The sequence below is a fragment of the Oreochromis aureus genome, linkage group 7 (assembly GCF_013358895.1).
Source record: "Oreochromis aureus strain Israel breed Guangdong linkage group 7, ZZ_aureus, whole genome shotgun sequence".
NCBI classification, from domain to species: Eukaryota; Metazoa; Chordata; class Actinopteri; order Cichliformes; family Cichlidae; genus Oreochromis; species Oreochromis aureus.
Window position 1 is genome coordinate 49,363,973 of NC_052948.1, and position 11,734 is coordinate 49,375,706.

At 40.7% G+C, this 11,734-nt stretch overlaps 2 protein-coding genes across 2 annotated transcripts; one reads left to right on the top strand and one right to left on the bottom strand.

Moving 5' to 3' along the window:
* Positions 1 to 215: 215 nt before the first annotated feature.
* dolk (dolichol kinase) lies at positions 216 to 4,110 on the top strand. The gene is made up of 2 exons (XM_031754593.2): positions 216 to 348; positions 998 to 4,110. Exon 2 carries the CDS (start codon positions 1,128 to 1,130, stop codon positions 2,697 to 2,699), a length of 1,572 nt encoding a protein of 523 aa, XP_031610453.1. The 5' UTR covers positions 216 to 348; positions 998 to 1,127; the 3' UTR covers positions 2,700 to 4,110.
* Positions 4,111 to 4,134: 24 nt separating this feature from the next.
* On the bottom strand, positions 4,135 to 11,290 carry phyhd1 (phytanoyl-CoA dioxygenase domain containing 1). The gene is made up of 11 exons (XM_031754608.2): positions 11,097 to 11,290; positions 10,035 to 10,193; positions 9,695 to 9,770; positions 9,558 to 9,605; positions 9,418 to 9,473; positions 9,271 to 9,333; positions 9,155 to 9,176; positions 7,763 to 7,891; positions 7,501 to 7,617; positions 6,665 to 6,791; positions 4,135 to 6,304 (listed from the first exon to the last, which is right to left on the bottom strand). The coding sequence occupies exons 1-11, from the start codon at positions 11,127 to 11,129 to the stop codon at positions 6,259 to 6,261; spliced, it is 876 nt and encodes a 291-aa protein (XP_031610468.1). The 5' UTR covers positions 11,130 to 11,290; the 3' UTR covers positions 4,135 to 6,258.
* Between the last annotated feature and the right edge of the window lie 444 nt (positions 11,291 to 11,734).

Consider the following 11,734-nt stretch of genomic DNA (forward strand, 5'->3'; position numbering starts at 1 on the left):
TTATTATTAACAAATAATTATTTACGTATTACATGTATAAAATAGCCTGAGAAGTCTGAATTTGAACAAAATAAATACATAAATATTTTTATGTATTTATTTAAAGTATGTGCTTTATGGTAATATAATTATTTCACAAATTTAAGGTTAAAAAGTAAATTTAAAACAACGCCTTTAAGAGATACTTTTTTTAGTGTACCACGTGACCCGGCTGTCAAAGATGGCCCCCTCCTACTGGGTGTGAGAGGACCGACAGCTGACAAAGGAAACAAATCTGTCCAGAAAGGACGGCAGCGATTCATAGCGATTTGCTGCACACGTCCGCTCAAACAACGCTGCGCTTGTATGGTATGTACGCTTGTCTTTGTCAGCCTGTATTGTGAGTCAGTGCTGCCAGTAGTTACTGCTGTGTGGCGCTTTGCTAGCTCTGTACAGTGAGCTTGTTAGTCTGCCGTTAGCTTGATGCCGTCAGAGGTTAAACCATCCTCGGCTGCCAGACAGACGCGTTCTTCGGTGTAGGGAGAATTATCTGGCCTCATTGGGCTGTATGAATGAATGAAATAAACTGGAGTTTTATTGTTTTGATTTTCTTTCCCTAATGTATCCTTCAGCTTTCATAACCATTTGTTAAGCATAGCCTCCATAGCTGACCCAGAACTCACACTACACAGACAGCTCAAACTCCGACCCTCACAGGAACAAAAGGTTGCAGCTGATGTGGAAAGAACATGTGTTTCATGTGTGACCTTTTACTCGTGCTGTCTGAGCTGTGTGAATTTCTCACTGACGGGGGGAATGTTCAGTGTGGTCATAGTTCATGGCAGGAAGCAGATAAAGCATGACCAAGGTTCAGAGTTAGAATAAGCAAGAAAAGACTCAGAATTCAGTACAGTAGCATTTGAATCTGTAATTTGTACACATTATTATGTTTGTTGTGATCTGTATTTTTTTCTCTTAAATGCTAACTTTTTTCCCCTTTTTCCTCGGACATCCATAGCAAGGGAAAGTTACCTTCCAAATGATGAAGCCTGTAAGAGAGAGGAAGTGACAGAAGAAGGCCTTCATTGCTGCACACCATCTGTTCAGATCAACCCTCCTCCCTCTCTGTGAGCACCCACCCTCCAGCCATGCAAATCAACCCGGTGCACGTGGAGTCCACTGTAGTTTTGGCAGTGGTACTATGTGTCCACATGGCGGTCTGGAACCAGCACTCCTGGTGCAGCATAGCCCTGGTGATCCAGGCTTTCTACGTGCAGCATAAATGGGACCGTCTGCTCAGGTCTGGGGGTGCTGTGTTCCAGTTTCGCCCCTCAGCGAACAGCGGCATCGTTCCGGCCTCTATGGTAATGCCTTTGTTGGGCCTGGCACTGAGAGAAAAGTGCTCTGCCTCAGGGAATGTCTACTTTGAGCGCTTCTCCATGGTGATCACCATCACAGGCATGATGCTAGCCCTTTTCCTCTCCCTGATTGCACTGGGCATCACAAGACCTGTTCCCACCAACACTTGTGTGATTGCAGGAATGGCCGGCAGCGCAATTCTCTACACCACAAAGCAGACCCTGACTGTGTCTGAGGTCATAGAGGTCTTGGAGGTGCTGCTGATCTTTGTCTATCTCAGCCTGATTGTGCTTTATCTGCTGCCGCGCTGCTTCACGCCCGGAGAGGCACTCCTCATTGTCGGTGGGATCAGCTTCATCGTGAACCAACTCATCAAGCGCTCCCTGAACCTGGCAGAGGTCAAAGGTGACCCGGTGAACTATTTCCTCCCGGTGTTAGTGGTGGGCTCGTTGCTGCTGGGCGTTTTCTTCGCCCTGCTCTTTTGTTTCATGGAGTCTGAGAGCTGGGGGTCATCACTCTTCTTTCACATGATGACAGCCGTTCTGGGTCTGGGGATCTTGATGCCCTGGCTGTCCTTGTTCATCGGTCGCCACCCCCTCATGTGGTTGTTGGACTTCATCACGCTGAATGACAGGAGACTCTGCCTGCTGGCGTACTGGGTGTTTCTGTCTGTCGTGGCCAGTTGCGTTGTGCTACATCAGAGCTATCAGCGCCAGTCGGGTTCCAAGAAGCACCAGGCGTCGACCATCGTCAGGAAGTATTTCCATCTGATTGTAGTGGCTACCTACATTCCAGGGTTGATCTACGACAGGCAGCTGCTCCACGTGGCATCTGTGGGTTGCCTGGCGGTTTTCTTGTTCTTGGAGTATGTGCGTTACTTTCGAATCAGGCCTGTCGGTCAGCTGCTCAGGCAGTTGCTCACTCTGTTCCTGGACGAGCGGGACTCTGGGCCTCTCATCCTCACCCACATTTACCTGCTGCTGGGGATGTCTTTGCCCATTTGGCTGTTTCCTGGACCCTGTGCCCCTAAGGGGATACTTCCAGGGGCGGGTGGCCTGGTGCCCTACGCAGGTGTGCTCGCGGTGGGAGTTGGAGACACTGTGGCCTCTGTGTTCGGCAGTACCATGGGGGAGATCCATTGGCCTGGCACCAAGAAAACCTTAGAGGGGACCGCGACATCTGTGTTCGCCCAGATCATCGCCGTGGCCATGTTTCTCATCTTTGACAGCAGCATCAATCTGAACACCACCTACTCATGGATTGTTGGCTCCATCACTCTGGTGGCCATGTTGGAAGCCTACACCTCCCAAATAGACAACCTGCTGCTCCCACTCTACCTCTTCATCCTCCTGTTACTTTGAATGGACCGATCATACAAACAAGCAGATCCACTGCCTGTTTCTCAGCCATTTCTGGTGGTGAACTTGGGACAAAAAAAGCTGTCTTTCGTAGTCTGTGGACATGATCACAAACTGTAGTTATTTTTGACTAGCACAAGGCGATCGAAAGCAGTCAAATTAACCGACCAGGGTATCGACAAACCTTTACATGCGACAGTGTTGGCATGACAGTCTGTTGTCTTTAGATCATTTTCAGTATCCTTTGCAATGACCAATGGAACATTTTAGATCAAGTCTGAGCCTCGCGACAGAGGTGGCGTATGTTTTCTCTGCCACTGACACCAACAGCTCCTAAATTATGCAACGGGAGACTCAGTTTAGCAGAGTGTGGAGGAGAAAAAAAAGTGTTTCTTAAATAGAAATCCTGGACACGTTTTTATAATCGGCAAGAAATACACAAATGTCCTGTCGTTTTTGTTTCATTAACAGATACATGCCTTGTATTGCCTTTCGAAGAACATAATTTAAAGTTAACTTATTGATATGTCTTTTAATCAACTTTCTCACGTCTAGGCTATTATTTTTGCCTCCCTGATGGCAATATGAAGAAGTTTCTTCTGAAAATACTTGCCTTAAGAAGTATATTTTCTATCACACACAACCTACCATAGTAGAAGCTGTACACGCTAGCATGGCTGCCCATTTCAACTCTTATTTAAAGGGCTGATTTATACTTATATATGGTAGAAACACACTATGCTCCTGCATGAGACTGATGTGATAATGCAGCACTGTAACGTGTATGCCGGTTATCCTACCGCATATATTTTTGTCAGATAAATCAACTTTGCTTAGCAGTTTGTGGTTTAATGGGACCCTGCACCCCTTCAATATCTACATTTCCTTGTAATACTGAGCCTTTAGTGTTTTGTTTTTTTGGGCTTTGTAGATATGCTTTTGGGCCACACCCATGCATACAGGCCTTTACGTTTTGGCAACTTTTACAGCAAGATTTACTTCTAAATTATTGCATATTTCAGAACATCTGAGAACAAACAAAGCTTTTTTTGTTTTGGGGGGATTTTGGTTTGTTTTGTTTTTTTTGAGGATTGAGATGTAGGACCTTTGTGAGCGACTGTACTTTAACAACACAAAGATTATCCTTTTGCTTTTTCACTTTGATTTGTGACACTAACACAAGAAGTTTGAATGCTGCGCTTGATAATTACACGTACATAAAGCTTTGTCTTTTTCATTTTAAGTTAGGTCTTAAAATGAACATACTTGAAAGCAGAGATGCTCGCGGTTGTCTGTAAATGGAGGAATTCATTGTCTTATTTGGGCACAAATCATTTAAAAAGATCTTGCACAAGAATAAAGCTGTTGACAATGCTGATGAGGAAATGCTTAATAAAGGTGGGTGGAAATGTCAGTTGCACAGTGAAATCTCCATGGAGACTTGATCAAAAAAAATGTTTAAATTTTTTTTTTCAGCCACAATTTAAAACACTTTTCCAGCAAATTTATAATTAAGTTAGAAAAAATTATTAGTCTAAATGCTGGTTAGTAAGGAACCAGAGAATGGCCAAGCTTGCAATTTTTTTTTTTTCTTATAAAACTAGTTTAATTCTTCTGTTACCCTCTTTTTGTGATAACTTGACATAAGCAGACTGACTAAGCAGTTGCACAGACTGAATTTGTCAAATCAGCATTCCCCAATCTTTGAGCAACGCAAAAGCAGTAGTGGCAGCATGTGAACACTGACAAACTGAACTACGGGTGGCAGAGCAGTATATTTTCCAAGGACGATCAAATCAAAACTGCACACAAACGCAAAAATTTCAAACGCAGAATATCTGATGAAAGCAACACTGCTGCAACCAAATCAGCAGCGTGTGAGACTGTGATAGAAAAAGGGCTGTACAGTATGTAATTTAAAAAAAAATCCTATGAATGTGTGTGTGTGCTTTAAGTGTTTTGACTGAAAAAGTGCAATATCAATAAAGTCTACTTAAAGCCAGGAAGGAAAGCTGGTTAAATACGGAGTTAATAGACTTATTACAATGTTATTAAAACATGGTTTCAAGTGTTAACTTAATTATAATGCTGCATGTTGCAAAATCAGCCTGGTGTTGAGCTGTTTTCTTGTGGCATGCAAGAAAGTTTAGGTGTAGTCTTTCAACTGCAAACCTACAGAGAAGACAGCAGCTAATCCATGGCCTGGACTTCCTTTAAATATGATATGATATGGTTCATATACACGTGACAGATGAGCATGTTTCACTTTTGACATGACCAAGGAAAAAAATGCATCTCAAAGCCTCTTTCCCAAATGTACACTATTTCAAAGAAATGCTCAACTGGGTCTTCCTCCCCTCATCACTTCCCACAGGTCATGCCACATAGGATTCCCTCCCTGATCCTGGTTATTCTGAAGCCATCTTCCTGTTAAGAGGGAGTTTTTCCTACTCACTGTTGCCAAGTTCTCACTCATAGGGAGTCATCAGATTGCTGGGATTTTCTCTTCATTATTGTAGGGTCTTTACCCTAAAATATTATATTTTATATAAATATAAAACTGTGATTTAGTCCTACATAAACAGAATTGAATTGAATGGCAAAGCATAGCAAAACATTCAGTTTGAATGTGCCCCAAAACAACTATACTAGAAGTTTAAGATATTAACAAAAATGTTTTGCAGACAGGACAGGCTTTAGGACCGTCTATCCTGGGTTTGGATCCCCTAGCCGACCACTCTGTGGAGTTTGTATATTCTCCCTGTGCCTGTGTGGGTGATCTCCAGGTACTCCGGCTTCGTTCCACACTCTAAAAACATGCAAGTTAGGTTAACTGGTGACTCTAAATTGACCGTAGGTGTGAATAGACCACAATAGACTGTCAACCTGTCCAGGGTGTAGCCACCTCTCAGTAGCCCAGTGACTCCAAATTGTTCAAGTGGAGAGAAATGGGAGGATATACATCACCAGTCAAAAGTTTGGCCACAAAACATTTCAGGTGACGACCTCATGAAGCTCATTGAGAGACTGCCAAGAGTGTGCAAAGCAGTAATCGAAGCAAAGGGTGGCTATGTTGAAGAATGTAAAATATAAAACATGTTTTGAGGTATTTCACATTTTTTTGTTTACTACATAATTCCTTATGTGTTCATTCACAGTTTTAATGCCTTCAGTGAGAATCTACAATGTAAACAGTCATAAAAATAAAGACAAACCATTAAATGAGAAGGTGTGGCCAAACTTTTGACTGGTAGTATATCTTATTTTGCATGTCTATTTTTTCTATATCTTTGTTATCATGGGTCATGAATAACACTTGGCTACGATCGATACAGGAACAATAGGCTGAGCTCAGGAGTCAGCCTATTGTTTTCTTGTGTAATAAGATCCTTTAACTCTTATCAGAAGAATATTGCAAGCACAGCCATCCTTTGGGAAGTTAATGAAACAGTATTATCAGATCTTTTTTTTAAGCCATAAGATATTACAGCAATTTTCCTTGATAAAATTATCATAGATGCTGGTTACTCTTTGGGAGCAGCACCAGATGCCAAAGAATCCTTCAAGTGTAGAGAGGCGGGAAAGGGAGGTCTTCAGTGGGCTGCAACCTTACAGGACCAAAGAGATGGAAATAAGATGGACAGGTCAGACTTGGGAAATTTCTTTGGAGCATCTCATTTCATAAAGTTTGCATTAATGAGAGAACACTGATTTTCCAGACAAAACTAAATGCTGACATTTACAAACCTAGATATGTTGTATGAAAACACAGAACGGCTGCTCTAAACAAATCTGTGCTAATTTGAAGTTTATTTGGCGTGCGCTTCAACATAAAACTGACATTACACAAATTGATGAGGAGGAACATCTCTATTTGACCACATGTTAACTGAGACAATCACTTGCCAGAAATATGTAGTCAAATAAAAGAAATATCAAAAGGCTAGCCCACACTGATATCGTCTCACCAGTTGTCAGGGCTCCAGCGGGTCTGCTGGGCTTCCATGATGTGGAAGGTGTAGACGTGACGAGACTCTTCAGAGGTGTTTTCAGCACTTCGATGCACCACCTCCCCGTGGATCAGGATGACACCACCTGAACAAGGGATTGAGCAACAGCTGACCAACTTGAACAGCAGTGCTAACTCTACTACTTTATTCTAACAATCATATTTTTGTTTCAGCATTTCCTCAGACTTGAAGACCTGAAAACAATTTGCAGGTCGCAGCAGATGGCTGCTTCTCCTGGAGGTTTCTTCCTGTTATAAGGGAGTTTTTTCTTCCCGCTGTCGCCAGGTGCTTGCTCACAGGATGTTATCTGATTATTGGGGTTTTCTCTCTATTATAGTAGTTTACCTCACACTATAAAGCACATTGTTGTAACTTGGTTATATAAATAACATTTAATTGAACTGAACTTAGTTTACAAGGTAGAGAATATAAAAATTAATGTAATTCTTAGCATGTTTAAAGCAGCTAGCCATTTAGCTTAGCATAGCATAAAGACTCCAAATGTGAAAAAACTACACATCTAATATAAACTACCAGAACCTCCAGAGTTTGATAAGTCACATTTTTACACACAAAAACAAGTGTCAATATGGTGGTTGGTGTGTATTATTTTATCAAAGTGCAGAAAAAGAAAAAAATTCATGGCATTCAATCTAAGGTGAACTGTCCTGAGCTGTCGACGGTCAAAAGTTTCTTTATAAGCAACAACATTTTTTTACAATTTCAGTTGCAAAATGTCACAGAACTCAAAAATGTGTCCATCAATCACCAACTAAATTTAGATGACTAATGACCTTTTTTCACTGGTGCGGCAACAAACTTCTCTTCATCATATGCCTGCTCTCTACCAATAAAGTCGGTCAGAGGAAAGGTGCCCTTTGGAGTACGCACCATACGTCTAGTGATACCGCCTGGGGCAGAAAGAGAAAATAAAATATTATTACATAAAATATTATTACATAAAATAAATAGACCTTAAAAATTATTTCAGAAATATGTGGCAGAGCAGTAGCTGGATAACATATACACTATATAGACATTCTGGTAGCTACTTACTTTTGTGTGATCCTGGGATAAACCACAGACAGCCATTGTTAATAGTAGCATCTTCCAGGGCAATCCACACCCCCATAACTCTGCCCAGGGGCTCCGTGTACAGAAATGTGGCGTCTTGGTGTGGGGTCACTAAGAAACACATGAGAATCTGCTATGGATATAATTTAAAATGATATAAATGTATACAGACAACCTCTTCTGAACTGAAGGTTTCATTATATTTCGTTTCCAAGGTGCCAGTCTTTCCTGTAATTTTTAAAGTGGACTTCAGTAATAGTTCTCCAGGCTTTTTGAGGGTCTTTTGATGTTTTTCTTTGGACATTTTCTGATTTGTCACTCATTTTCAGTCCAGTCTTTTACCTGATTTTAGATTTTTTTTTTCTTTGTCTTTTTGTTCAGCTAAGCTAAAACTGATCCATGAATTATTCAAGAATAAATAAGGCATCTAACTAAATGGATGAACTGTATTTACTTTGTTAATTGAAGCCTGTCACGAAAATAAATCTCTAATTTCCTTTCCATAAAACTGTATTTTGTCAGTGACACTGTAATTCCCAATCACCTATCAGCCAAAAACCTGGCATATCTCGCCTTTGTGTGCAGTGTGTCCCTAAAAAAATTGAAGAAACTGGACAGAAAGAAGGGGCAGACCTAAAATCTGTGCGTATAACCATCTGTAAAACATGGTTGATGCTCTGTCATCATTTAGGGCTAAATTTCAATTGGTGAAATTGTAAAGGCAGAAAAGTACGGTCGGATTTTGATCCACTATGCAACACCATCACCATGACAATGACCCCAAACGCACTGCCAATGCAGTAAAAAACAACTAAACACACAATGTAACATTCATTGCGTTGGCCTACCGAAAAATAGGCCAATTTATACAGCATCTGAAAAACACGGAACTTTTTAAACTTAAAAAAGATTCCTACTGCAACTTAAATTCAACTTCATTACAAAACAAATATTGATGGGATTTAGAATAATGTCAACCTGTGTTTGGGTTAGTCGCTTTCATGCCTCACTTTCACTAGAATGAAATGTCATGGATGTAATTTGGCTCCCCGTTAACATAAACTACCATCAACAAAAGGCAAAAAGATGTAAGTTTCACAAAAGGTGGAAGTCATGACAGAACAGATTTCACCGGTATTCCTAATAATGTGGCCATGGAGTAAATATTCCATTATTTACCTGGTTTTTATGTAAGTTTTTTTTCCCACCTTTACTTTTGTGTTTTAATACCAAATTTGAGCATCTTTATTATGAGACAAAAATAACGATCAGAAGGGATTTTTTCCTTACATTTTTTATAAAGTGTTTAAAAAAATGATGGGATGGGAAATGTGTACTCAATACTGACAAAAATATTCAGCTGAATTTTCTTACCTTCCCCACCAATGCCTGGTTGCTGTCAAAGATGAAATTCTTATTTCAATCTTTATGTTTTAATAAGTCATTATGTAGCATTGTCTAACACTATAAGGCCATTTAAAACGCTTTACCTTAAATATGAACATACTCTGGAGAATCACAGGACTTACTAGGCCCAGCTTTTTAGCTATGCCCTAGGAGAATGACATTTCATTGGACAGTTAGTTATTCTGTGACTCAGTAAATCATTCTTTCACTCCATCAACCTGTTAGCTCACCTGGACTTTGGGCGAATGTGTAACCTTTTGGTACAAAGGCTCATAGGCATGCAGTGCTAAAAGAAAAAAAGACTAGCAGTTAGGAGATTTAAGGCAGCAGTTTATAGGCCACGTATTGTTGGAAAACCCTAAAAGCTCACCATGTCCAACTTTATTCAGTGACCGCTGCTTGGGTACAATAAACTCCCCTGCAAGGTGAGAAAAGCATCATCTCATTTTGGAGTTTCACAGCATGAGAAATGAAAGACAGTGTAGAAAGAATTTCACTGGAGCTCACCTTTGTCATCAAAAACCCCCTTCTCAAAAAAGAAGCGGATTTTATCTCCACTTGTGATGAAATAGTCAGCATTTCCCTGCAGGTCAGAGGGGACACTGACTACACTGTTGGCATAAGAGACTGCTAGCAGGGTCAAAGAGGTCGAGGCAAATAACTGTAAATGTGAAGCTAATTTGTAGAAAGAATACATGGATGTGATCACTAAGGAGGGAGCGCACTAAGTCAGATGCCTTACCTGCATCTGTAAGTGGTGATGTCATTGAAAGCATGTGAAAGAAACATTGTTCAAAGGAAAGCTGACAGTATTAAAGATCCTGTGCAGTGTTGCTCATTGGGTCACCTGTTTTTTTAGCTGCTCATCATGGTAGGTGGAGAAGGTGGTGCGGCAGTGTTCGGGGACATCCATCCGCTCCACAATCTCTGCCATCCTCTGCCTCAGTTCATCGCACTCCTGGGAGGTCAGCAGCCCGTCCAGAACCACGTATCCATCCTCCTGGTACTGTCAAGATGAAGGAAATTCGATTCGAGCCGTTTACAGGACAGAAGGAGCAATAACTGAAGCATCGAGGCTCGTCCTAATGACCTTTCATGCCTGCTTTTCACACAAAGGTTTCTTTCACATTTCAAACTGAAGTCACACCCAGAGTTTAATTCACAGCCATGACGTGAAACACAATCTACACATTAAGACATTCCCAGTTTAAAATTGCATAATTACATTAAAAGAGATGCATAAAGTATGTGGGCTTTTTTTTTAGTTCTTGGCTAATGAGTGTCTTCTGATACTGATTTCTTAAGGATGACAGCTGCATAATAGTCCAACAAGAGGAAAAAAACATGTTTTAATAAATCCACTCTGTGGATCTCCAGCATTGTTCTGTTTTGCTTAGGATTTAATCCAATCGGAGAGAAAGTGTTGAAAAATAGTTGCCATCGGACAGTTTAAGTATATATATTTTATAAATATTCTCTTATAATCTTGCAAACTACTGCAAGATTATAAGACTACAGCATGGCCTCGGTTAGTTCCTGCCTTTCTGTAGCTTACAAGAACAGAGTAAGTGTTGGAAAATGGGGAATTTGCTCCTAAAGGTACATATGGTGTTTTCCTAGCTGAAACAGGGGGCGTTTGCTGACGTCAGTAGACCACTTGTGGCTGCAGGGTGTTGTGCAATGAACTTGAAATGTGCATTTAATTTGAATACAGCGACAAAACACAATCTTATTACCATATATAATACGGAAGAGGCTGCTGATGCACAATCGACACTGCAAAAGTAAAACTGTTTTCTATTCGAAGCAAACAGTGATCAAATGGCTAATTATTTAACTGAGCATTGGTAATTTAACTATAAACTGCACTTCCATGTCATGTTCGTCGGTATGTGAAAGTAATCCTCACCCTCTGCACATCCTGATCTGTCATAAAATCCATGGCGTTCCGCTGGGAGAAATCCACTACACGGGACCGATGCGCCTGCGTATTTCCCCTGGTTAAAGCACAGCCTGCTCGTATCCGACCACGTGACGTGTCTACTTCAATTAAAGTGTTATCATACAGAGACCGTAATAGGATTTTTGGACCTTTAACTCTTACACTGCGCCGTAGTAACATGGAATGACCACTATGTGTCGCTCATGTCGCTGATGTAAACAAACAGATGTGAATCACAGCGCCGACTGGCGGCCCTTCGTGCAATATGCATTAAATAACAACACAACAATACAACAATTTAAAATAAACTTGCAATGCTTACAATAGAGTAGTCGCATTTAACACTATTGCTACTTATATTTAAATATATTTCCCAAACATTTTCTTTTGTACTTCATATGATTAAGTACTACTGGTTAAATCTAATGATATGCTAAGAACAGTCATGTGAATAAAGTCAAAATAAAAGCATCCGACCAGAGCAAATACAGTGCACATTACATACTGAAAGAGCTTCCATCCCTTGCTTTCTTGTCAGACAGAATAGATGTCCTCATTTTGTCCAATCACCCATTCGGGATTTGCTTTAGGGGGTTGCAAGTAGA

What these genes read in the sequence shown, in the direction of transcription:
- dolk (XM_031754593.2), top strand. Translation starts at nt 1,128, where the DNA reads ATGCAAATCAACCCGGTGCACGTGGAGTCCACTGTAGTTTTGGCAGTG.
- phyhd1 (XM_031754608.2), bottom strand. Translation starts at nt 11,129, where the DNA reads ATGGATTTTATGACAGATCAGGATGTGCAGAGG. An exon ending in AGAGTATGTTCATATTTAAG is followed by an intron (nt 9,177 to 9,270) that starts GTAAAGCGTTTT and finishes CATCTTTGACAG; the next exon opens with CAACCAGGCATTGGTGGGGA. An exon ending in TATCCCAGGATCACACAAAA is followed by an intron (nt 7,618 to 7,762) that starts GTAAGTAGCTAC and finishes TTTCTGCCCCAG; the next exon opens with GCGGTATCACTAGACGTATG.